At 52.6% G+C, this 25,719-nt stretch overlaps 1 protein-coding gene across 1 annotated transcript; it reads left to right on the top strand.

Annotated features, from left to right (window-relative positions):
• Positions 1–5,001: 5,001 nt before the first annotated feature.
• STK11IP (serine/threonine kinase 11 interacting protein) lies at positions 5,002–19,883 on the top strand. Its single transcript, XM_054585620.1, has 25 exons — positions 5,002–5,031; positions 5,200–5,285; positions 7,347–7,552; positions 7,751–7,825; positions 8,025–8,120; positions 8,494–8,601; positions 8,721–8,792; positions 10,416–10,542; positions 10,772–10,875; positions 11,012–11,107; positions 11,361–11,402; positions 11,590–11,724; positions 11,899–11,983; positions 12,567–12,890; positions 13,040–13,245; positions 13,549–13,665; positions 13,754–13,931; positions 15,548–15,778; positions 15,898–16,001; positions 17,076–17,173; positions 17,275–17,453; positions 17,679–17,760; positions 17,915–17,985; positions 18,469–18,716; positions 19,433–19,883. The coding sequence occupies exons 2-25, from the start codon at positions 5,225–5,227 to the stop codon at positions 19,580–19,582; spliced, it is 3,195 nt and encodes a 1,064-aa protein (XP_054441595.1). The 5' UTR covers positions 5,002–5,031; positions 5,200–5,224; the 3' UTR covers positions 19,583–19,883.
• Positions 19,884–25,719: the final 5,836 nt, after the last annotated feature.

The raw sequence follows: 25,719 nt of genomic DNA, 5'->3' as shown, positions 1-25,719 counted from the left end.
CAGAGGGAGGTCCTTCTACTTTGAGGCATGTGCAGTAGGAGCCTACATGGCGACCATAAAGAGGAAAGGATTGGATAAGGGACACAGCCCCCAAAGATCTAGGAAATGAACTGTTTTGGGGGAGGGCCCAGCACAAGCAGGCAAAGGATTGGGAAAGAGATTGGTCAGTTCGAAAGCCTGAGGTAATACGATCAAAATTTAACAAAGGCCTCTCTTGGTTAACACACGTGTGTTCACCAGTTTGTTCGTGCATTCTCTGGAGCAGCTATGTGGGCCTAGAACCTGCATGGGTCCTAGTGTGGGCTCTAAGCGTGAACCTGGGTACAGCAATGCAGCACCAGCTGGAGCCAGATGGGAACAGAGACCAGGGTTGCCAGACAGGGACAGAGACTGAGCTGGACTAAGTTTTGGCATGGATTGAACTAATGGCACAAAACTTCTGGATCCTGACTTTTCTGTTGGGCTTGCTGAAGTCAAGACTGGACTTACTCCACAGTGGGACAGAGCTGAATCACCTGGAGGTATGCGAGACACGGTCACTGGGCACCTGGGGATGGTCCTTTGTGTTTGCTTCAGCTTCAATAAATCTTACACTACACCTCCTCCTTCCACATGTGGTCTCCAAAATGCTTTTCCCACAACACTGCAAGTACCCCATTTCCACTGACAACACTTGGATTAGAACCATCCTTCACAGCACTGTTTCTACCATAACATGCATTATGTTTTGGGCAGACAGAATAATGGTCCCTCTCCCCAAAGAGGTCTGCATTCCAACCCCCAGAACCTGTGAAAATGTCACATTGGATCACATAGAAGGACTAAGATTGCAGATGGAATTAAGGTTGCTAATCTGATGACCTTAAAATAGGGGGATTATCATAGATTATCTGGGTGGTGCCCAATATAACCACAAGGGTCCTTAAATGTGGAAGAGGGAGGCAGAGGGGCTGTCAGATGATGTAATGTGAAAAGGACTTGTCAACTGATGGTAGTTGATGCCAATTCAAAGCCAACAGGAATCTTCAATTTAAGGTGTGGTAAAAAAGGAAACAATTAAGTGCAAAGTAGCTCAATTGCAACACAGCGTAGTGTAAAAAAACAGCATGGCTGTGGAACAGCTCAGTTGTGGTACAGCATTGCTGGGAAAACAGCATGGCCGGGACGCAACCCTGAGGCCAACCCCCAGCTAAACAGCTCTGCTATGCACTGGTCCAACCCAGTGTTTCACCCCTGGTAGGCAAACACCAATACTGCTATAAAGGAAAAGTGTGCTCTCAGAATCACAGCGAAGCAGCCTTATATAGGCAGAAGGCCCCACCCCAGTCCCTGATTGGTCTGTTCTCATGCAAATGAAAGCTCCAAATCCTGTCAGTTTCATTGGTCCCAAAGGCACTGTCCTGATTGGTCAGAATGAGCTGCTCTGATTGGTCAGAGCAGTGAAGTTCTGACTGAGTGAGGAAAGCTTCAGTCCTACTGGTTGAAATAGAATTCCAAGAACTTTTTCTTGAGGGCTGGCTCAGGCAGACAGCTCAGTGCAGACTTCTCCCAGAAGTCCAGTTTGTATGAGGGGCCCCTGTGTAGAAATGACTGCTAGGCTTTGTTTTTAAAAGTTGAGCCTAGTTAGCCACCAGGAGTCCTGCTCAGTAGTTGTCTTTTTCAGGGTTCACATATTCAAATGGCCATTGTTGGCTGTAAAAATGGAAGGGTGCCTCAAACCAGGGAAGTGGGCAGACTCTCAGGCTGGAAGAGACAAGAAAATCAGATTCTCCCCTGGAGACTTCAGAAAGGAACATGGCCCTGCTGACACCTTAATTTTAGCCTAGTGAGATACATTTTGGACTCCTGGCCTTGAGAACTATGAGATAATAAATGTGTGTCTTTTTAAGCAGCTAAATTTGATGCCAATTCCTGCAGCAGCAACAGAAAACAAATACAATGTTGAAATGTGATGGCTGGTGTCTGTCTCTTCCACCACACTGCCAGCTTCTGGAGAACAAGAGCTGCTGGGAGGTCTAGGTCTTGTGCTTAGAAGGTCCAGGTGCACATTTAGGTGGACTGTTATTCTTGGGAAACAAAACTCAAAGAGTGTTTGTATGTTAAGGGCATGCTATCATAGCAATTCTCTGAGAAACAGGATTTCATTCATGGTAATATGAAATGATGCAGTAGCAGGCCATACTTATTACATTACTTTCTAAGGACACATTTTTAAAAAAGACTTTATTCATTTTCAGAGAGAGGGGAAGGGAGGGAGAAAGAGGGAGAGAAACATCAATGTGCAAAACATCAGTTGGTTACCTCTTGCATACTCTCAGCTGGAGACCTGACCTACAACCCAGGCATGTGTCCTGACATGGAATCAAACCAGCAGCCTTTTGGGTCACAGGCTAGCACTTGGTCCACAGAGCTGCACCTGCCAGGGCAAGGACAAATTTTTTAAAAATGTTACTTATTGATTTTTAGAAGAGGGGGAGGAATGGAGGGAGAGAGAGAGAAACCTCATTTGTTGTTCCACATATTTATGCATTCATTGGTTGCTTTTTCTATGTGTCCCAACAGGGGATCAAATGCACAAACTTGGCCTATCATGGCAGCTGCTCTAACCAATTAAGCTACCTGGCCAGGGCAACATTGTATGCCTTTTAAATAAAGATCATTCTTTAAGTGAATAGAACCTCAAACTTTAAGGAATCCTAGATTTAATTTTAAAACAATGGTTACCTCTTTAATCTTCCTGGAATTTAATGTGCATGGTATGAGAGATGGAGCTTAGTTTTTTTCCAGATGGAAAGCTAGTTGTCCTAAAACTACTGAAGAACTCATTATTTATATCATTAACATAAATTTTATTGTGTATAGTAAAAAAATCTCAAGTAATCATGGTTGTTTCTGTATTTTTATCAATATTTGTCTATCTCTGTGTCAGTATCATGCTGCTTTGGTTACTGTGGCTTAATAGGGCATTTTGCTGTCTGGTAGGGCAAGGCCCCTATTAGTGCTTCTTGTTCTTTTCTTCTTCAACATTTGTTGGCAGTGCTCACGTGTTTAGTCTTCCAGAGGAATTTTAGAATTAAGTTTCAAAATCTTCCTATCGGAATTTTGATAAAAATTGCCTTAAATTGACATCATTATAATATCAAATTAAATGGAATAATCTTTTCATCAGGATCATGTTATCTTTTCATTAGCTCATTTTTCATGTCCTTAAATTTCTCTAGTTGTTTTCACATAGACCTGGCACACTTCTCAAAATGTTCTAGGTATATACTTTCTTTTTTTTCTGTTATGGTGAATGAGATAATTTTTTTCATTTTAGACTTCAATTTTTTGAAAAGGTTTTGTCTTAGTCAAGGTTCATATGGTAGCAATTTACAGAAATATACTCAAACTTAGGCAGAAAAAGAAAAGGGAGGATTCTTTGGAAGGGGGCCAAGGCCTTCCCTGCAGGCCAAGGGCAGAAAGGGGAGTGAGTGGGCCTCAAAAGGGGGCTGGAAAAAAGAACTGCTTAGCCTCCTGTTGCTGCTTCTCTCAGTAGATCTGTTTCTCTCTCCCTTTGTAGTTCAACTTTCCTTGCTGCTCTTTGTCTCACTTTCACTTTTTTGGGCAGCAAGGGGGTATAAAACAAATCAGGCTACAGGGGTTACCCATATGAATAGAGCAATTATCAGAAAAATTCTGTGGGCGGGGGAGGCACCCCTGACACTGGTTTTAGAGCACTGAAATGTCAGGAACTTCAAAAGAATCTGTCTCTTCTTGCCTAAGTTGGTTAGAGTTGGCAGTTACAGTTTGGGTAAACCCTCTTCCAGGTGATTGGATACACAGGAACTGACAATCATCACCGTTGTAGGATTAATAATGCAACAAAAATATACCAAACCCCTATTCTTACTTTAGATGTGTATACTGCTTTGCTGTTCAAGATGTGCTTCCACTTACTCAATTTAACCACCCTTCAGGCTTTTGGATCAGATCACACCCAGCAAGCCATAAACACTATATTGTGTGGTTTAGGAGCATAAATAGCTATTTTAAATATTTTCTTTAAAAAATAGCGTTCTTCAAATTTTACAACTTGGTATAAAGACGACTATGAATCTATTCCTACTGTCAACTTGCTTATGATTCATTTTGAAAATGAATCAGAAAAGGGGCACTTCATTAAAAAAAAAACCAACCCAAAGCAAAAACCAAACAACTCCCACACCCCTGAAAGCCAGAAATTCTCTTGACTTTAATTTTTTAATTTTATGCAGTTAGGCAGTGTTTAATCTGGAGCCAAATGAAAGCTACCAATAGTAACTTGCAATGAAGAAACTTTGGCAGTCTTGGCGCAGTCATTTACTAACTGAATGACCTTCACGAGTAACCCAGCCCGTGTGAACCAGTGTTTAGATGCAGGCGTTATGAGGCGCAGCACAACAAAAGCAAAGGACTTGGTACACGTGGAGCATTACCAATCACTACTGTGAGCCTGATATGGCTGAGGAAAAAAAAGTTTGGAGGAAGATTTAGATAAAGGTCCCAAAGGAACCCCAGAAGTGGCACTTCCACCAGCTTCAGCTCTTTCATACGTATCGAAAAACTTCTTGCTACGGAGAACACACTCTCCTTTAACTGGAATACTAGTGTTCGCTTTGTACGAGTCTTCTCTTAAAAGCAAATTCCGTTTCTCCAAACTTTGCTTCCCCGCCCAATCTGCAAACAACCAGTCAGTTTTTCCTCATTGGCTCTGGGGGGCCGAGGAAAGCCCAGCGGGCGTCCTTGGGGGTGAGGGGCCCAGAGCGGGGCAGGGATTGCGAGGGCTAAGCTCTGGGATGGGGTGTGGGGCTCCAACAGAAGGACACCGTCGGCCCAAACCTGCAGGCAACAGCCCCACCCAACAGATTTACAAGATTTAGGGCGTGGCTTCCGGCAGGGGAGGGGTGTTTTCTGATTTTCCCTCCCGCCGGCTTTCTTCCGGGGTGGGACTTCCTGTTTATCATCGATAAACGCCGCGCTACAGAGTTGGTGAGCGAATCGCACAGGAGGGTGGGTCTGGCTGACCAGGCCTTATGCTCCTCGAAGGGCACCATGGCGGACTCTCTTCCTCGCTCCCTTTCTTTCTTTTTACTCCCTGCGAGGTCTCAGTTTGCACGGACATCCTGGCCTTTTGGCACTACCACCCACCTGAGGCTCTTCCGCTTCCTCTTTCTACAGGCTCCGCCCCCAGCGCCCCGTGGCCATGACGACCGCCCCGCCGGACTCCCTGTTGTGGAAGCTCGCGGGGCTGCTGCGGGAGTCCGGTGAGTGGACTTCCGGTTTCGGTGGGGATGGGCAGAGGCGGGGTGCTTTCTGCGGTCCAGAGGCACGCCTGCTCAGGAGTCACGCAGTTACAGCTGTTTAGGGTCACGAGGCTGTGGTGTCAGTTCATTTCGTTACTCCTCCGGGGGTTTGTCTGCGCTGATGCGGTTGCCTACAGTGTCCTTTGTCTTTGGCCGTCTAAACCCTACCCATACATCGAGGGCAAATTTCGCTGCTGCCTTCTTCACGCATTCTCTGATACTCTCACGGGAAAGTGATCGTTACTTGGTTATAAGCCCCTCGAGTCCAGGGACTGGTCATAATCGTTGTGTGGCAAGGACCTAAATATGGCATAAGTTAGAAGCACACGATTTGAAGAGAGACCCACCTGAGTTGCAATCCCAGCTCGCTTTCATACTTGGCCAAACTTTTAAAGATTCTCTGATCTTGCTTTTCTTACCAGCAAAGTGGCATAATGACTGTATTTAAAGTTTGCTGTGGGGATTAATTCTGATTCAAATGAAGCATTTAGTACAGTGTTTGCACATAGAGTAAGTGCTCAAATTAGGTGTCTTATAATTTTTCTTTTCGTACCTGGGCACAGTGGAGCCATACGAGTTGTTCAGTATGTGGTTGGCATTAGTTGTGTTAGGAAAGCCTTGGCTTTGATATCATGCAGAAGTAGCAACTTTCTACCAGTTATATGATCTCAACCAAGATTCTTAAGTTCTCTGAGCCCTAATTTCTGTATTTGTAAGAGGTGGTTATTAGTGCCTTATAGGAGATTCTGATAACGTTTAAATGAAGTAACAATTGTCAGGCACATATATTACCAGGTTAATGTTAGGTGCCTTCCATCACTGCATTCCCATTGATGGTATCTGTGAAATCTCCCTTTGTAGCATTTAAAACTGGCATGTGTTATGAACTGTGCCCATGTCTTATCTCCTCTTCTAGACTGGGAGGCTCTTTCAGGGTGGGGAGAGTCCTTGGAGCATGTCTGTGTCTGTCCTCAGTGTCTGGGACATAGAAAGTTCTTCATGCAAGGTTATGGGATTTGTTAATTTACTCAACAAGAATCTCACTTGGTTCCAGGGGTGAGGGATCATGGCATTTGTGTGGGTGGGTGCCTAGGAAGAGGTAGCAGGAGGGAGATCTTTGTGGTAACGGAATAATTTGGCATCTTGATTGTGCTGTTGGTTTTAGGAACCTATGCATATGACAGAGTGGCACAGGAATATAAATATACATTGTACCAATGCTGATTTTCTGGTTTTGATATTATATGTAAAACGTAACCATTGGGGGAAACTGGGCAAAGGATATGGGGGACCTCTTTGTACTATTGCTATAACATCCTTTGACTCTGTCTTTATTTTTTCAAACAAGTTAAACAATTCTTCGTGCCTGCTTTGTAGTTGCGCTTTCTTCAGTGCAGGGGTGAACACCACAGGGTGCCCTGAAGGATGACGGTCTCATTAAAGAGCAGTTTTAACGTAGAGAGCAATGCCTTAGTGCTGTCATGAGCGGTTAGTCTAGGACACGAATTTTAGTCTCGTTTGAGAGCTTCTGTAAGTGTGCTTGATACTTTTGCAACCTGGAAAAAAAAAGGTATAAAACATCCAGTCGACTTGTTGTGTAAAATGAATGATTATAGCGAGAAGTTAAGCAGCGTTGTGTATTGAGAAAGCTGGAAATGTCCAGCTGGGCAGAGTAGAAGGGGATGTGTCAGAAGATGAGGGAGCTGAGAACCAAGCTGACTCTATTTCCAGCAGTGCGAGTAGACCAGGCCCTTTTGAGCAGAAGGGAAAAGAAAATTTAGAAAAGTCAGAGGCCTGTAGTACAGCAATCTCATATGCCAGGCTGAAGAGTCGGGACTACTTTTGAAGATAGAGGAGATGCTGAAGGTCTTTAAATAAGGAGACGATATGAAGTTTGATCCTGTAGTGGAGGATCTGCAATATAGATTGGAGTGGGTATATATCCTGGGATCACAAAATCTCAGGATAAAGGGAAAGACCCTTTCCTTATGTCCTCCTCCCTGTCTGCCCCTCTCCCTGCAGGGGATGTGGTCCTGTCTGGCTGTAGCACACTGAGCCTGCTGACTGCCACTCTGCAGCAGCTGAACCACGTGTTTGAGCTGCACCTGGGGCCATGGGGCCCTGGCCAGACAGGCTTTGTGGCTCTGCCCTCCCACCCCACCGACTCCCCTGTCATCCTCCAGCTTCAGTTCCTCTTCGATGTGCTGCAGAAAACACTCTCACTCAAGGTTCTGGGGTGGGAATGGGGTAGGAAGTAGGAAAAGCCCAGGAGAACAGTGGAGGTGGGGCTGGGGGTGTAGCATGGGCACAACAAGTCTGCTGGGCTCAGATCCAGAAGATGTGAGAGCTCCGGGTGGCTGTGCTGAGAAAGAGATGCTGAGGAAAAGATGCACCGACCTCACTGACCCGAGTGCTTTTTCTTTTAGCTGATCCATGTCCCTGGCCCTGGCCTCCCCGTGCCCATCAAGATCTTTCCCTTCAAGTCCCTTCGGCAGCTGGAGGTATGGGGCATTGGGGGATGTTGCTGCACAAAACCCAGCTCGAGGCAGCCTTTTGCGTATGAAAAAAAGAGGTGGCCTCTTTAGGTAGCTTCCATTGCTTTGCAGTAATGTGGCATCTGCTCTCTTTTCCATTTAATGCTTCCCGGAAACACAGTTGGCTTTGTCATCTTTTTCCCCTTCTCCCCGTCCTTTGCCGCAGCTCCGAGGTGTCCCTGTCCACTGCCTTCGTGGCCTTCGTGGCATCTATTCCCAGCTGGAGACCTTGATTTGCAGCAGGAGCCTCCAGACATTAGAGGTAAGGAGGATGCGGGGTGAGGCCCAGATCCTTTGTCCTGAGGGACAGAGAGGACCAAACTCTGACACTCTCCCTTCCCTGCAGCCTCCTCTGCCTACTGGCTCCCTCTGGACAGTCTCCTTGCTCCCTCTCCTGTGCTCCCACAACACTCTGGGCCTGTCCATATATTTATAGTCACACCTACTGTATTGCATTCATTTCTTTGTCTCCTCACTTTGGGGATAGGGCCCTCGGCTCTCTTTAAGTTAATGTTCAGACTGAGCTCAGCATATAAAGAGCGAATGAGTGGCTGGGCCATAGAGTGCCGCCTTGGTTTCGGGGGGAGGGGAGAGTGGAGGTGACCGGGCACTTGGTGACCGAGCACCTGTCTCAGGAGCTCCTGTCAGCCTGCGGTGGTGACCTCTGCTCTGCCCTGCCCTGGCTGGCTCTGCTCTCTGCCGACTTCAGCTGCAATGCGCTGACTGCCTTAGACAGCTCCCTGGTGAGTGCCTCAGAGGGAGTGGGGTTCGGGGGAGGACTGGCATGGGCCCTTAGGGAGGGGGGCCAGCTGGCTGCCTGGGGGCTTCCGATCCTCCGTTTCCTCTCCCCATCCCTCCACAGCGTCTCTTGTCAGCTCTGCGCTTCTTGAACCTGAGCCACAACCAACTCCAGGACTGCGAAGGCTTCCTGATGGTGAGTGTGAGCAGCTTGCTTGGGGCTGGCGCCGCTCGGGCCTCTGACCATTCTGCTCTGATCCCCTCTCTGGACTGGGTTTTGCTCCCATGTGCTCTTGGCCCTTGGGCAGAGCCACATCCTGTGGGGCAGTGCTGTTTGGGGGCCCGGCACAGCATAAGACAAACTAGTTTTCAAATCTCAGCTCCTTACCCCCGTGTGACTTGGGACACATTAGTTAGTCTCTCGGTTTCTTAACCAGCATAGCGGAAACAATAAGAGCCCTCACTTTTGTTGTAGTAGGATGATTATGAGGAATATCTGCTGCTACTTAGCCCAGTGCCTAGCCCAGAAAAGGGCAGCTCTTACGATGATGGGGAAGAAGCCTTCTCCCAGGTCTCCTTGTTAAAGATAAACAAAGCTGAACACTAGTTACAGTGCTAAGGACAGAATTTAATAAGAAACTGTTGTAGTAGTTTATTAAGTAATAAAGTATTGTGATGTTTAATCAGTAGTGAAACTGTTTAAAAAATTTTACTTATTGATTTTTAGGGAGAGAGAGGAAGGGAGAGAGAGAGAAACATTGATTTGTTGTTCCATTGATTTCTGCATTTCATTGATTGATTCTTGTGTGTATCCTGACTGGGGATTGAACCCATGACCTTGGCATATTGGGCTGATGCTCTAATCAGCTGAACTGCTTGGCCAAGGCCAGTAGTAAAACGGTTTTAATAAGTAATAAGCTACTCAGCATGAACCGAACTCGAACTGCAGAAGTAATTGGACATGCTGAAGTGAGAGTGAGGGAGTAGGGAGGGGGACCAGCGGAGGCTTGAGCCGATTTTCTCCTTGGCCAGGCTGTAGTCAGGTCCTCTGATGTCAGGGAAGTGGAAATTTATAAAGAGCAGGAAGGGGATATTGGTCTTTGTGAAACCAGCCTGTCTGGATTTGCTACCTGGCACTCACCAAAGTGAAGCTCCTACCCTGCGACGGAAGCTGGGAGACAGGGACCCTGTCCATAGGTGGTGTTGGCTGGAACAAGCTCAGCTCTTCTGGTAGCCTTGAGTTTCTCTAGGCAGGAGTGTAAGGGGGCGGGATTTGTCATCCTAGGGATGTGGGCTTGAGCCATCAGAAACTATGCTAGTATTAAATATATGTATTGTATTGATTATGCTATTATAGTTGTCCCATGTTTTTCCTCCCCTTTATTCCCCTCCACCCTGCACCCCCCTCCCTCCAGCATTCCCCGCCCCCTTTAGTTCATGTCCACGGGTCGTACATGTAAGTTCTTTGGTTTCTCCCTTTCCTATGCTTTTCTTAACCTCTCCTTGTCTATTTTGTACCTACTATTTATGTTTCTTATTCCCTGTACCTTTCTCCCCATCCTCCCTCCTCCCTCTCCCCTCTGATCTCCATTTCTGTGATTCTGTTCCTGTTCTAGTTGTTGGCTTAGTTTGAGAAACTGTGCTAGTATTTGTTCAAGTCTTTTAATGTGGGGGAGTGGAGGGGTAGATAAAATCGTTCGCCCTGACAGTCTGCAGTGTTTGTAGACTTCGGCTGAGGCCCAGTGGAGCAGGGGGCTCCGGGGAGCCTGGCTAGAGTTTGTCAGGGAGAGAATCTTTGTCACCTCCCACTTCCTCCCAGGACTTGTCTGAGCTCTGCCGTCTGGACGTCTCCTATAACCACCTGTGTTCGGTGCCGAGAATGGGACCCTCCGGAGCTGCCCTGGGGACCCTGATACTGCGAGGCAACGAGCTCCAGGGCCTGCATGGTGAGCGGGGTAATGTGGGGGGGTGGGGCGGGCAAACACGGAGGGGCTGGGGCGGCGTGAGACTCAGGGTGGCGCCCCAGGTGCCTCCAGAGCCTCATGTGTGCTCACCGGCAGGCGCCTCCTCACTGCGCCCTCCCCCTGCATGCTCTGCACCCCCAACCCTACCTCCCACCCTCTCCACTCTCTCTGCCGCTCACGTGCCTCTCCTCTTTTCTCGCCTTGGCCCCAGGCCTAGAGCAGCTGAGAAACCTGCAGCACCTAGATGTGGCATACAACCTGCTGGAAGAACACAGGGCGCTGTCCCCACTGTGGCTGCTGGCTGAGCTCCGCAAGGTGAGACTTGGGTGCTTCGAAGCCCTGGAAGCCGGCTTTGCTTCCTTCCCTCCTGCCTTCCCGTGCCAGTGTGGTCGGTGCCCTTCCTCCCTCAGGGAGGCACAAGGCCCACCTCAGTCTCCTTCTCGCTTCTTAGCTCTACCTGGAGGGAAATCCCTTGTGGTTCCACCCTGCGCACCGAGTGGCCACGGCCCAGTACTTGTCACCCCGAGCCAGGGATGCTGCTTCTGGCGTGAGTGATCTTCCCACATGCGCCCTCCTTTGCTTTTCCTGCCCAATCCCATGCTCACCCCTGCGTCTCTTGCCTTTTTCCACCCCCTGGACGTGGGCCCAGGCCCTGGACCCCTTGCTTATTCTTGCTTGTTAGGCCGGTCCCTCCTGCTGAGCCTGGTGGTCCTTACAGGCCTCGGGGGGGCCGGTGTGGAGCTCTCCAGGGTGGGTGCCCCACCACCAACACTGCTCCCTCCTTTTTTATCTCCGTTCAGTTCCTTCTTGATGGAAAGGTCTTGTCACTGACTGATTTTCAGGTTAGTGTGACGGGGACTGATTGGGAGGGTGGGAAGGGAGGGCCCTAGCCAAAGGAAACTGGGTTTCCGGGGCAAGGGTCTTCCTGGTCGGCTGGCGAGGAGACCCCGCCTCGGCTGGTGTGGGGAGGGCAGGGGGCTCCTCTGGCTCTGAGAGAACCTCGTTCTCTTTCCTGTCATCCCACGTCAGACCTCCACATCCTCAGAGGCCCCACCTCCGTCCTGGCCAGTGGGGAGCACCACTGAAACCTCAGGTGGCGCTGACTTGAGTGATAGCCTCTCCTCAGGGGGCATTGTGGCCCCGCCCCCCATTCGTAAGTTTAAGGTAAACAGTGTCCTAGGCTGCCTTGAACCTGGGCTTGGGTCCCTTTACTGGAGCTCTGGGTCATTGATGGGCTGAGAACAGTAAGGCTTGGCCCTTGCTTGTGGGTGGGATGCCTTTGGTAGTTGGGTAGGAGGCCTAGCTTTCTTAGAATATCATCCCTCTACCCAAACTCAGAGCCGAGTTCGTGTGAGGCGGGCCAGTATCTCGGAACCGAGTGATACAGACCCTGAGCCCCGGGCTCAGGACCCCTCCCCGGCTGGTAAGTCAGCCCTACCCCCCAGCCTCCCACACCCCAGCCCAGCGCTCCCCAGTCTTCTAGTTAAGAGAGATTTTATTTTTGGTGGAGTGGAGCCTTGTAGAGGGCCTCTTAGTCTTTCCTCTTTCCTTTCAGTTTGGAGGAAGGAGAAGAGACTGCTTCTGGGCAGCACTTTCCAAAGTGTTTTACAAGGAACATTAATTTTGTGGGTTGTCAAAAGGATTCGATGGCCAGATAGGTTTGGGAGATGCTGGGTTAAGCAAGCAGGTGACAGGTATTCTCCCTCTGGGACATCACAGGACCTTCAATGTGCTACCTACTGTGTGTTGGCGAATCTCCCAAAGCAGCATGTGAGATGCCCAGTTGTGAACTGCGTGTAACCAGAGTGTTCGCAGAACGCACTTGGGGGCGTGCTGCTGAGGGGGAGCCTTTAGCCTGTCTCTAACCCTGCCCCCACCTCTGCCCCATTACACAGGCTTTTACTTTACCCCAGGAGCCTTCACTGGAGAGGCTGGGGTTGTTGTGGGGGAAGGGGACACGGGCTGGCTGAGCTATGTAACATCTCCCCCAAACCACACCTGTCTAGGGCGGTTTGTGCAGCAACATCGGGAACTTGAACTTATGAATAGCTTTCGGGAACAGTTTGGCTGTGACTGGCTGCAGTATAGGAATCACCTGGAGACCTCTGGGATCCCTGTCCTGGCTCCTGCCAAGACCCCTGCGCCCAGCACCCAGCACCCGGACACCCTGAGCCCGGAGACTGTGCCTGGCCCTCTGCCCCCAGAGAAAGAGTCCCCACAGGAAGTGCCAGAGGAGGTCAGTGTGGGGCTGGAGCCACCGGAGGAAGAGGTGGTGGAGGAGCAGGGAGAAGAAGAGGAAGAGGAGGAGCAGGAGCAGAATGAAGTAGAAGGTGAACCCTCTGTGGCTGCGATGGTGGCGGGTTTGGGAGAGTTAGGAACCCTCAGGTGCGGGGTGGCTGACCCCTTGTGGATGGAGGGCCAACCCGTGGGAGGACTTGGTACTGCTCCCTCCTCACAGGGTCCCTGTCTGTCTCCGCAGCGGAGCTCTGTCGCCCCTTACTGGTGTGTCCCCTGGAGGGGCCTCGGGGTGTGCGGGGCAAGGAGCGCTTTCTCCGAGTGACCTCGGGCCACCTGTTGGAGGTAGAGCTCCAGGCAGCCCAAACCCTGGAGCGGCTTGAGCTCCAGAGCCTGGAGGCAGCTGAAATAGAGTTTGAGACCCAAGCCCAGACGGAACCCCTGCCCGAGGTGAGTGTGGGTTCTGGCGGAGGCACGGGCTTTTCCAGGAGCCACCTCTGACAGTGTGGATCTTGGGTGCCCAGCCCCGGGCTCTGAGTCCTCGTGGTCTCACACTGGTGCCGGGGAGGCAACTGGGAGAGAACAGGAGGCCCCAGGCAGCTTGGGAGGCTGGCCCAGGGCAGAGCTTGTGGGCCAGAGCAAGGATGTTAGCAAAAGCATTTTAGTGGAGTCCAGAGCTACCGTCTCCCTCTGTGCTCTCAGTGTAACCCTCATCCCTCTGCTGTTTTTTCCTGGTCCTGTCTTTCCTTGCAGGGCTCAGAGCAACCACCCATGGCCCCTGTCCTCGCTCTGCGATTCTCTTACATTTGCCCGGACCGGCACCTGCGTCGCTATGTGGTGCTGGAGCCTGATGCCCAAGCGGCTGTCCAGGTGATGGGGTTCAGGAGGCTGCGGGGACGTGGAAGGCTGAGGGCCGGGGTCCTCCTGCTCACAGCTGCGTCCGGCTGCCCTGTTGCAGGAGCTCCTTGCTGTGTTGACCCCAGCAGCCACCAAGGCTCAGCATCAGCTTGGGGATGCAAGGGACCAGCTGGGGGGCAGACTCCAGTGTCTACGCTGCGGCCACGATTTCAAGCCAGGGGAGACCAGATTGGGGCTGGACAGTGTGGAAGGCCGGAGGCCTGTGGTCCAGAGTAGAGGTACAAGCCCTGCCCTTGACCTCCTTGCCCACGAACCTCCTGCCATTTCAGGGAAAATGGTGTGGAGGGAGGCCCTGTGGAGGGGACTCCCAGGGAAGAAAGGAGTGGGGACCTACTTTCTGCCTGGAGGAAAAACAAAACCGTTTGGCTGCAGCATGTATAAGAAGAGGGAAAGAAGAAGAAATCATGTCCCTTTTTTCCCCTCTGAAAGTCAGGAAATACGATCACTATAACTGTGTAAACTCATTATTTTTTCATAACTTGAAGGCTTTTCCCCCTTTTTGGGCTAATGTTTGAGAAACTGCATAAAACCTGAGTGCACTGCTGTGTTCTAGCGCTGCCATCTGAGCGCATTTGGCAGCTGAGTAAGACGCTTGAGGGGTTGGCTTTGATTGTCCTTCCTGACTGGCCTGGGAAGCCACTAGACACTGAGTTGTGCCTGGTGGTATCTCTTCACATTCTGTTCTTTATGGCAAAAAAAAAAAAAAAAAAAAAAAAATTCCCATTGTAGACCAGTCAGAAAGGTAGATATTCTTAATAACTCCTGTGTTGAAATGTGTGATTTTTATAGTGTTCCTGTTTTTGGCAGCAGCTAGAGCAGGGGTTTACATTTTACTCAGGAAATGGGCCCCTCTCAGTCCCCACCCCCCAAGCAGGGCAGTGCCTGTAGTAGAGACAGCCCCGCCTCCTCCTGGGCTCCGGATGGGGGTGCTGTCGCCCCTGGGGTCCCTTTGGTGGAGGCCTCATCGGTGAGCCTTCCTGCCTGAGTCTCAGTCACCTCTTCTGAGCAAAGAAGAGAAGGAACTTGCCCCAGGGTGCTGGTGGGAGATTTAGATGTGACCAAAAGGCCACAGGCTCAGGGCTGGGCTCAATCAAAGGTCTTCCATCCGTGGTCACTGCGGCTGCCACCTCCACTAGGCGGTCTTGGGAGGAGTGTGTTAGTTTTTTGATCTTCACTTTCCTCATTTGCAAAATGGGATGGGGAGAGTTTTGATGCTCTCATCAGAGGCTCTAGCAAGAGCCCAGCACATCGTAGCTGCTCAAAGAATGTTTGTTCTCTCGTTGCTGGTCCCTGTCCTGGATCCTTTACCTGATTACGTTCACTCATCCTGACAACCCTGTAAGACTGGACTCTCATCATCCCCATTTTACAGATGAGGCACTAGGCACGGGAGCTTAGGCGACTTGCCCTAACTGCCTACATGATAGCTTTTAATTGGTGGAGCCTGGAGTTAGACCTGAATCTGGCACCTTGCCTTCCCTCTCTGTTGATTTGGGACTTTAGACACTGCTGGTAGAGCATCGAAGTATGTGATCAGCTCCAGGCTAGGGGAGGGGACCAGCACAGGGCCTGGTTGAGCCCGCCTCTTTCTGAGAAGGCCTGAGTGGGGCGGTGGGCTGTATTTTGAGGAGCTTGGGCCACGGGTCAGGGAGTGATTGGTTAGCAGCCGGGCCTGCAGAGCGGGGCTGGTGGCTGGGGAAAGGTGGGCAGTGTATGTGGCTGCCGCTGTGGGCTGACGTGAGTCTGCGAGTGGGTGGGGAGCCTGTGAACACGGCAGGGGCGCTGTGGGGCTGTGTGTGGGGTTCACAGGGGTTGTGCCCATCCCTCCCTCCAGAGTCTCCTGTTGTGTGTCCAAACTGTGGTAGTGACCATGTGGTTCTCCTGGCTCTGTCCGCGGGAGCCCCCAACGGGGAGCAGAGACAGGAAGAGCAGTTGCCAGCTTCCTCGCTGTCTCCCAGCACTGTCCCTGACCCTTCCGGTGACAGTGACCACAGCACCAGGGCTGACAGTACCCCATCCCAGGCACTGGTCTCCCCCGACTGCCAGCGGTGGAGCCTCAGCCCCCGTGAGTATAGGCAAAATGAGACGGGGCTGGTGTTTGCGGGAGGGAAGGGCCACTAACGGGGGGAGGTGAGATGGAGCTGGGCGGCCAGGGCAGACTGATGGCCCGTGGCTTGTCCCCAGACCCTGAGCGCCGTGGCCTCCGCTCTGTGGACCACCGACTCCGGCTCTTCCTGGACGTTGAGGTGTTCGCCGATGCCCAGGAGGAGTTCCAGTGCTGCGTCAAGGTCCGTGCCAGCCGGGCACTGCCCCGTGCCCCTAACTGACAGGGTGCCGGCTTGTTTCCATCACAGCCGGTCGTCTCAGAGCCGTTGCCCTGGAACCACCAGGTCTGGCTTCCAGTGCCAGCACCAGCAGTTCCTTGCTGGGTGTCTGGGGACAGGACCCTTGATGTCTGAGTCCCGGCTGTTGTTCCTCTATAAGGGGAATAATACTTGCCTTCCTGAGTGTGGTAGCACCGGTGGGAGCTCACGTAAGTGGCCGAGCACAGGTGCCTGGCCTCAGTGGGCCCCCCGTCATTGCTGTAAATACAGGATGTTACTGGGCCGTCTCTGTTGAGCACCCAGCATGTGCTAGACCCCAAGGATCTAGAGTGATTCAGTCTTGCCCTCTGTCTTATATTCTGGCGTGAGACACAGACAACGATCATGTGATGTGAAAGTGCTAGATTTGGGCTAAGGCCCTTGAGGGACATCTGATCCAGCCAGAGGGGGCCAGGGACACTGCCCCTTCCTGGGGAAGTGATAGCTGAGCCAGGTCCTGAAGGGTGAGTTGCAGAGGAGGGAGGGAAAGCTGTTCCAGGGAAGGGACACAGCACGTGCGCGGAGGCTTGAGAGGGTAGCAGGTGGGGACCCGCCCGTGGTGGAGGCAGCCAGAGTGGGGGGTGCGGGAAGAAGTGTCCGAGAGGAGTCCGAACAGGCAGGCAGGGCCGGTTCAGGAGCAAGCTCGTGTGTTTGCCAAGGAGCTTGGACTTGATCCCAAGGGCCCCGGGAGCCTCTGAAGGGCTGGAAGCAGGGGAGTGGCAATCAGTTTTGTGTGAGGACAGTCGGGGGCAGAGTGTGGAGGGTGGATTGGAGGTGACGAGGTGATAAGCAGGGAGACCCGCTAAGAACCTGCTGCGGTCTGAGCGCAGGCAGGGGATGTGGGACGGAGGGCGTGGCGGATGGACGCTGGTGGCCGGGAGGCCGGGCCTGGTGGGCCGGGGAGGGCTGGGCTGGAGGGGCTCGCACAGTGGCTCGGCTCTCAGTGGCCGCTGCCTCCCTAGTCCTCTCTGTTTCTCGTCAACTTCCTCTTCCCCTCAGGTGCCGCTGGTGCTGGCAGGCCACCCTGGGGAGTGTCTTTGCCTTGTGGTTGTGTCTGACCACAGGCTCTACGTGCTGAAGGTGACAGGGGAGATCTGGTGAGCGAGTGGGACCGTGGACAGGGAAGGGTCAGGGTTCCCTTGTGGGTTTCACCCTACTCTTCCTCTTTCCCGCCGCTCTGCCCCTCCTCTCTCCACAGCGGGCCTCCAGCTGGCTGGCTGCAGCCAGCCCTGGCCATCTCCCTGCAGGATCTGAGTCGCGTAGAGCTGGGCCTGGCAGGACAGAGCCTGCGGCTGGAGTGGGCAGCTGGGGCGGGCAGCTGTGTGCTGCTGCCCCGAGATGCCAGGCATTGCCGAGCCTTCCTGGAGGAGCTCACTGGTGAGAGAGGAGAGGGAGAGGCAGGGAGGGCAGGCCAGGGGCTGGCGGGTCATAGATTCCATGTCTGGCACCCACAATTGAGACAGACAGGTGATGAAACTCAATCCTCGGAGAAGTTCCTGAAATCTAGAACTATGGAGAAGGGGCAGGTGTTGAGAGGCAGTTAGGTTGGGATGGAAGAGTTAGCGTCATGAGGGCTCCCTGTCTCTGGTTGGGTCTTCCCAGATGTCTTGCAGGCTCTGCCCCCAGCCTGGAGGAGCAGTGTCAGTGCCACGGAGGAGGAGGTGACCCCAAAGCACCGACTCTGGTGAGTCAGTCGCAGGATGAGGCTGGGGTTGGAGCCCAGGCCCCCTGTCCACAGCCCCCGCCATCAGTCCTCAGGCCCACGGGCCTGGCCCTTCCTCCCTGCTCTTCCCCACTCCTGGTACCTCCCACCCCTAGCTGACCACTGTCTCCCGCAGGCCACTGCTGGAAAGAGTCTCTTCCTTGGATCCTCCCCGGTTCTTCTACCTTCAGGTGTTCCTGGTTGAAGGTGAGGCCTCTGTACCCCATCTTCTGTCCGGCCACTGGCCTGGCCATGTGTGTGTGTCCAGTTCTCAGTTCCGGGAATCTGGGCTTCCTGTCACTCATGGGCATACCCACATGACCCCCTCGGAGTTGCTGGTCTCTCTGGGTAGGGCTGGAGGCGTACCCAGAAACCTTTGCAACCTGGGAGCAGGTTGGCGGGGTCTGCTCTGCCTTAGCCTGTTGGGGAAGGCGAGAGTGGATCCTCCTTTCTGAGCTGGCTAGGTGGTGGGACAGGTTTCCTTTGTCTTGGGCCTCAGAGGTTTTGCAGGCTAGAGGTCCCTGGTGTTGGGAAAAGGGGGGGCCCCGGCCCGCAGATGTCCAGGCTGCTTTGTGGCCATCTCAGTGGGGCTCGCTCCTCTCTCCCGAGCAGCCTGGGCGCTCTGCCTCAGGGGCCCAGGCTTGTCCGTGGCCATCCACCCTGCACCTCACCCAGCCTCTTTTACTCCAGGCCCTGCTACATGTCCTGTGTCCCTGTTGCTGACTCTGTCCACCCTGTACCTGTTAGAGGAGGACCTTGTGGGGTCCCAGGCAGAGCCCCCTCTTCCAGCGGCATCAGGCGAAGGCTCTGAGAAGGCCCTGCTGTCGGGGCCAGGCCCTTCCCTACGTGTCAGGGAGCAGCAGCCACTCAGCAGCCTGAGCTCAGTGCTGCTCTACCGCACGGCCCCGGAGGACCTGCGGCTGGTTTTCTACGACGAGGTGTGTGCTTGTGCGTGCGCACATGAGTGTGAATGTGCGGGGTGCTGTGGAGCGTGAGCGAAGGGCCTAGGAAGGCTAGGAAGCGGGGGAGGGTGTGTATGGAACTTGCCATGGACAGCCATGGTGGGGAGAACGGAGAAGTCGGCACAGGGACCTGGGAGGCTCACTGGTTTGGAGAGTAGCCAGTGCTGCGGGTGGGCAGCTGTAGGCAGTGGGAACACCCTGAACTTGGAGCCCAGCCTTGTGTTAGCTGGGGGAGCTCGAGCGACACACCCTGCTGCTGCTCCCGCCTCGGGGGTGCATTCGGTTGGGCCCTCCGGCCAGCTATGTGCTCTTTGCCACCTGCGTGTGAGGAGGTGCTGTCCTTTGTCCTACCACAGATGAGGAAACTGAGGTTTGGGGATGTTACCCAACTTACCGAGGTCACAAGAGGTAGAGCTGGGAACTGAACCCCAAGCAAGTCCTTGAAATTGATTCCAGAACTTACATTCTGGAAAAGAGGGAAGAAATAAGATAGTGATTGCGAAAGCCCTCTGGGGGCTGTCAGGTGTTGAATGGGTTCTATTTAAAAAGTCAGTCTTTTCGGGGAGTGACATAGGCTTGGGGAAGGGGAGAGGCTGTGAGCAAGGAGGGGCAGTGGGCCCTCTTCAAGACCTCCCCGCCCCTTCTCCGGTGTGGCCCTCTGAGCGTCTCACCTCGCCACCCCCGTCCGCCAGGTGTCCCGGCTGGAGAGTTTTTGGGCACTGCGTGTCGTGTGTTCCGAGCAGCTAACAGCCCTGCTGGCCTGGATCCGGGAGCCCTGGGAGCAGCTGTTTTCCATTGGACTCCGAACTGTGACCCAGGAGGCTCTAGACCTTGACCGGTGAAGCCTCCATGCGGAGCCCACCCCGGCCTCGGGAGCCATGGCTGCAGATGTTCTCCCTCCAGACTTCTCCCTCCATGGCTGTGGACTTCTCCATTTCTGGGTCCCGGCCAGCGAGGCCCAAGTGACCCACCGTCCGAGGGAAGGGCGAGAGAGACGGCCAGGCCTCTGCATGGTCTGGCCTGAGGGCACAGGCTGAGTGGTCAGTAGGAATGTTGCTCCTGCACTCTTTCTCAGGTATCAATAAAGCTGTTTCCGTTCTAGATGTCACGGGTGTATTTAGCTGCGGCGCCGTGAGGCCTGTGGTTCTCCCCCGTCTAACAGGAGCTGCCCTGCCTGGTGAGGAGCCCATGCAGCCCTGTTTGTACTGTGAGACCCTGTCTCCCGTCCTCCTCTGCCCCCACTGATGGGACCACGTAGGACTCCTGACGCATGGGCACCAGTCCTCAGCCCGCAGTACCTGTCATGTGGAAATCACCCCCTCACAAATAGCAGGGCCTGTTAGATTCTCATTCTCAAATTTCAGCTGGGAACTAATGAGGACCTCAGGCCACTGGCAGCGGGGCTGACGACGAGGGGCCACTGGAGAAGACGGCGTGTGGAGTTGGGGCTGGCGTTTGGCGGTTGCGCTCCGGCCTTCTCAGCGCTGCCCCGCTCAGCGGGGCCTGGTGGCGCTGGCCCCACCCCTTTACCTCCATCTCTGTGGCCAGGGTGTGGGTGCAGGGAGGCTCGTGCAGCTCGTGCTGCCCGTCCGGCCCGCCAACACCCGGACCTGGCCTTTTGCTGGAGCAGTCGAGAAAGGAGCAAGTTTTGCCCACGACGGCTGCTGAGAGGATGAGCCTGCAGCTGCTGGCCTGGAACTGGATGTGCAGAGAGAACAGAGAGCTGAGCAGCAGACCGAGCGGGACAGTCTGGGTGGTGTCTCTGGAGTCCCCGGTCCCGTTGTGCCTGCAGACTGTTATCCCTGCACCTCTAGGTAATGTGAGCTAAGGGAGGACCCCCCCCCCTTTTTTTTTTTGGTGTAAGCTAATTTGAGCCACATAAGAGCCACTGAAAGGTCCTAACTACACAAACCCCTGTTCTGACTTGAGTCAGCCTCAGTAGGCATCTGCTGCTTGTGCCCAAGAATGACCACAGTGGAGTAGTGGTACCCAGATAGTTGGGTTGACTGGCCCCACACCGGTAAGGGCTTGGGGAAGGAGTGCTGGGGAGTCAAATCAAGCTGCCCTTGAGCCCCAAAACTGGGCTTGCCGGTGTGTGTGTGTGTGTGTGTGTGGTTTTCAGTACTGACAGATGGATCTCACTTATGGAGCATTTATGTGCCAGGTGTGAGCCACGTGCTTCACAGGGGTCCTGGGAGGTGGATGGCATCTTGTTACAGGTGAGGAGGCTGAAGCTAAGAGGAGTTAAGTGACTTGCTCAAGATCACACCAGTAAATGGAGACCTGCTGAGCCTAGGCTTCGATGACTTTAAAGTCTGGGCTGTCGGCAAACCACTGGACAACACTGCCTCCATCTTTTCTGCAGTGGAGGGGCCTGTGAGCCCACCTCTACTCACAGAGCAGGATCACTGCCCTCCTGCCATGGGCTGGGCATCTCCTGAATAATCCTTGACTTGTCCAGGATGGGCAGACCCAGATGGACTAAATTTGAAGTTTCAGGGTATGGTGAGATAGTAGATGAAGTATTAATTCATGGTGATCCTCTCCCCTCCCAGCTGAACTGGGGAGAATGAAGGTGCCAGATCTTTAGGTTTTAAGTGAGAGGACTAAGTTGTAAGAAGATATTGGAGATGGACATAAAAAGGTAAGAGCTCCAGAGTGGAGAAGGGAGGGTTTTTAGAGAAGAGCGTTAGAAGTGGTGGAGGAACAGTTGCTTTAACACTGGGTGGCTCTCAGGGTGGATAGGCCCTGGGTCTTGCTCTCTGCTTGGAATTATGGAGGACAGTGACCAGTCAGATGCTCCCCAGGCCACCGAGGCAGATGGAGATGGCAGTTTGGAAGGACCTGGCAGGATTGGGCTGGTGACAGTTGCCCAGGTTCCTTTTGCCTGGAGAAGGGAGGTGTGCCCGAGAATCCCGTGGGTCCCGGAACTCAGCAGTGTTCTGGAGGGTGCGCTGGGGTCACTGCAGGAGGACGGGACAGGCCCACCCCCACACGGGGATGTGACCCAATTAGTTGTGAGCTGATTGAGCTTAAATCACGGGGCTGAGTTTGCATGAATGTTATCTTTCATGTTAGTTAGGAAAGGGGGCTCATTATAAGGATAAAGTTGAGTTACAGAGAAAAAACTTACATTTTCGCATGCCTGAATTTGTGGGACTGCGATGTTTCTGGAATTCCCATCTGTTGTCATTGGGAAGGTCAACACTGAAAGGTGTAGAAGGTGGGGACCTAGATGGCAGGGGGGTGGTTCTTTTAGATTGTTCTCGTTGTTACTTATTTTCCGTCTCCATGGCCCGTCTGCTTGAGGATCCCGAGGGGAGGCATGTGTTCTGTTAACTTGGTCAGACCTCACTGTAGAACTTTGTTTTGGGGAAGTCCAAGGGGGGGCCTCCCAGGGTTTGGCAGGGAGGCGGGGGGTAGTTGCCGTAGGCTGGAGAAGACTTAAAGCCCTTCCGAAGCCCGGTTCTGCCCTTGACCCAGCCAGCCCTCACAAGCTCCGGGGCCCCGGAGGATGAAGTCCTATGGGAAAGAGTCAGTGCACTGTGCCACGGTTGCCCGGACTCAGGACTCGTTCACGAAGGACCACAAGCCCTTGGGCTCCCAGGGAAACGACTGCTGGACCCCAGGCGGGAGAAGGTCGCCGGGCGGTTAGGCCCGCTCTTGACAGTTCTGCCCTTTCTGACCCCTGTTGTGGGTCAGCACTGTTCCTGTCCTGAAACATGTGCATTACATATTCATTCATAATGCACTGAATGGGTGAATTTATTTATACCTTCTCTTGCCAGAGGTTAGTAGGATACAGGTCCTACTATAGAGCCCATTAAAGCATATGTCTGAGCAGGAGGGGCTCCCCGTGGCTCATAAGCTGCCTCCCCATAAGCAGAGGCCTTCCCTGGCCAGGACTGCCAGCGGGGCAGCTGCGGTCGGGATTTAAGGCTCCTCTGAGGAGGGGTAGAGGAACACCAGTAAACAACGGCGACAGTCACAACCTAACCGCTAGGGCTTAGTGAGCCCATCCTACGATCCACACATTGTTTAAAGCAGCCGATCTTCCCCAGCGTTTCTCAGACTCCTTTGATCACAAGGTACAGAGCCTGTTTTCTCAAGCAAACCGGTCCGTGGATAAGCATGACCCAGACCTGGAAGGCAGGTGCTGAGGTCCCGCACGCAGGGACCTGTCTCGTGGAGCCTGATGGGTTCTCCCTCTGTCCCTCCCCAGCAGGGTCCTGGTCTGGTCTGGCGGGAGAGTGGGGAGGAAGTGGTGAGAATCTCAAACCGGCCAGGTGGGAAATGCCAGCTGGGGTGCGGGTCCCTCAGTGACAGGCCTGCAGGAGTGTGGAGGGGCCCAGAAAAGACTGTGCAGAGATTCAGAAAAGAAGTTCACCTACTTCTGTGTTGCTCAGGGCTGGCCTGGATTTTTAATTGAAGCAAATTAGAACTTCCCAAAAATATTAGTCCACTTTCCTGGCAGTATGCACAGCCCCCTTCCCCGTTCATGTTTTTGCACCGTCTGCAAGCCTAGCCCAGCCTTTGGCTGGAGCTCCCTTTCATCAAGGCTGGGCCCGTGTGTAAGCACTTTCCCAGAAGCCCTTTCAGGTCATGGTCCCACAGGGCCGAATAATCTTCAGTCATTTTAGGGTGATTTGCGAAACAGTGTGAGTCTGGGGCAGTTGAAAGAGGATCTTTTTCCATTTCTTTGTGCTTCAGATCTCTGACCGGTTTCATTTTCTTTAACAATTCAGCGACATCCTCTGCGCCCTTTGTCGGGTGGGTGCTCTTTCTTTGGTGACCCCGAAGACAGAGGTGCTGGGGTGTGCGTGACCTTGAGCCCTGAGCCCCTCTAGAAGTGCCAGGATGCACTTTCTCAGGCCTTGCTGTGCTCTGAACAGATGGGACTATGTCACCACTGACACTTGTAAACGGATGCCAGTCAGCAGGACTTGCCTTCCATACCCTGGACTGTCCCCTGGGGTCGATTCGTCCATCCAGGCTGGCCTTTCGCCTCCAACAAGTGCTAATTGATTGCCTGCCTCTGGTCTTGGGCTCGCTGGCAGTGGCGGTGGAGAAAAAGGATCCACTTCCCAAAACTACACAGCAACACGATGCTGTGTTTTCTGTGGAAAAGAGAAGGTGGGAGGGGATAAGATACATACTCACGTTTGCTTCTGTTTGTATAAATACATTCTAGAGGGACGGGCAGAAAGGGATGGGGGGGATGAAAATGAGAACAAGGGAGAAAGGGGAATAGGGTGACTTTGGATTGTTTTTATATTTTATCTAAAATATTTTAAAACTTTCAATGTATTATGATTCAAAATTATATTTAAAAATTTGTATCAGCCCCTAGGGGGTCAAGTAGCCAACGTGAGTGGTGTTAACACTGATTCCTAAGATTTTGGAGGCGGGGAGTGGGTCAGCTTGAGAGACCCACCTCTGTCTCAGCAGGAGAGGGTTCATCTTTGCTGATGAGTCATTTCACGTGGGGTGAGGGTGAGGTCCTTCCTCCTCTGTCCAGATGCTGCAGTAGCTTCTGAGAATACCCTTCCCAGATTGTTTGCTGTGGCTGGAAATTCAGCCATGGTCTGTATGTGTGATGCTTTGCTGTCTCTGGGTGTGTGCAGTGTTTGGCATCCACCCACTTAAGGGCCAGTGGGGTGTGATGGTTGTATGGGAGAATCAGAGTGAATTTAGGTCCAAAAGATTCAGGATTATGCCTTAGTTTTGCGGCTCACTAACCATGGGTAAGTAACTTGCCCCTCCTGGTCTATGGTGCCGGCATTCACCGTGTGGACACGAGGCTGGCTAATCAATAACTTACCCAGTTCACAAAATGGTTGAGTGCAGTGATGTATGTGGAAGTGCCGTGTGAACCGTAAAGCATGAAACAAATGGTGTTTTAAAAACCTGCCTGTTGCCCTCCCTGGTGTGGCTCAGTGGGTTGAGCGCAGGCTTGGGAACTGAAAGGGCGCTGGTTTGATTCCCAGTCAGGGCACATGCCTGGACCGTGGGCCAGGTTCCCAGTGGGGGGCATGTGAGAGGCAACCCATCGATGTTTCTATCGCATGTTGATGTCTCTCTCCTTCCCTTCCTCTCTCTCTAAAAATAAATAAATAAAATCTTATAAACAAAAAACCCCTACCTGTTAGTTATTAGAACCTGCTTTGTTGCCTAGAAATGCCCTTTGCCCTCAGATGAGGGAAAACCTGCGTCTTACTGTCCACGTGCCTGCGAGCGGCTATTTCTCCGCTGTGCTTTGGACTCTGCTGGGAACGGGAGCAGGCCGTGGCTTGTGTTTTCTTGGCTCAGCCTGTCATTTGATCATCTTGGACTTAGCGACTTCCCTGTCCTCCACAAAAACATTCTTCAGTTTATTAGTTACTATAATTACTTGTGCACTTGCCTTCAGTTCCACAGATGCTTACTGAGCTCTTAAAGTGAGCCAGGCTCTGTGTGAGAAGAGTAGGGGGTGGCACGTAGTATGAGTCAGACATGCTCCTGCTTTCAAGGAGCTTACAGTTTTGTTTTGTTTTTTTTTGAGGGAGAGGAACAAGTCACCTTGGAGCCGAGGTCCTGCAGGATGGAGAAGATTAATTACACTAAGGAAATCTCATAATGATGGCCGTTTCAGAGCACCTGCTTTTGTGCTGATCTTTGCACTAATCGTTTTACTGACAGCATCGCACTCAGTACAACCCTGAAGGAAACGTGTGATCTCTGTTTTACAGGGGAGGAAGCTGAACTCAGGTTAAGAAAGGTGATTCTCACCACTGGGATGCTGCCTCTCAAACTCAAGCCCTTTCCGGTTTTCCCTGAAACTAGACCTACTGGAATGTCCACGCTGGTTCCGCCTCTAGTCTTTTTTGATCTGTCTCCTGGTGGCACCAGGTTTCAGGGAACTCCAGTCGATGAGAAAAAACATCCAAATCCTCAGCACCCAAAGATCCGTGCAGATGCTGTTCTCCTCTGTCACGAGGCC

The sequence above is a fragment of the Pteronotus mesoamericanus genome, unplaced genomic scaffold (genome assembly GCF_021234165.1).
Source record: "Pteronotus mesoamericanus isolate MK-2021 breed Mesoamerican mustached bat unplaced genomic scaffold, CSHL_Meso_final contig_90, whole genome shotgun sequence".
Classification (NCBI taxonomy): domain Eukaryota; kingdom Metazoa; phylum Chordata; class Mammalia; order Chiroptera; family Mormoopidae; genus Pteronotus; species Pteronotus mesoamericanus.
The sequence above is the reverse complement of the archived record's forward strand: the minus strand, read 5'-3'. Positions and strand labels throughout refer to the sequence as shown.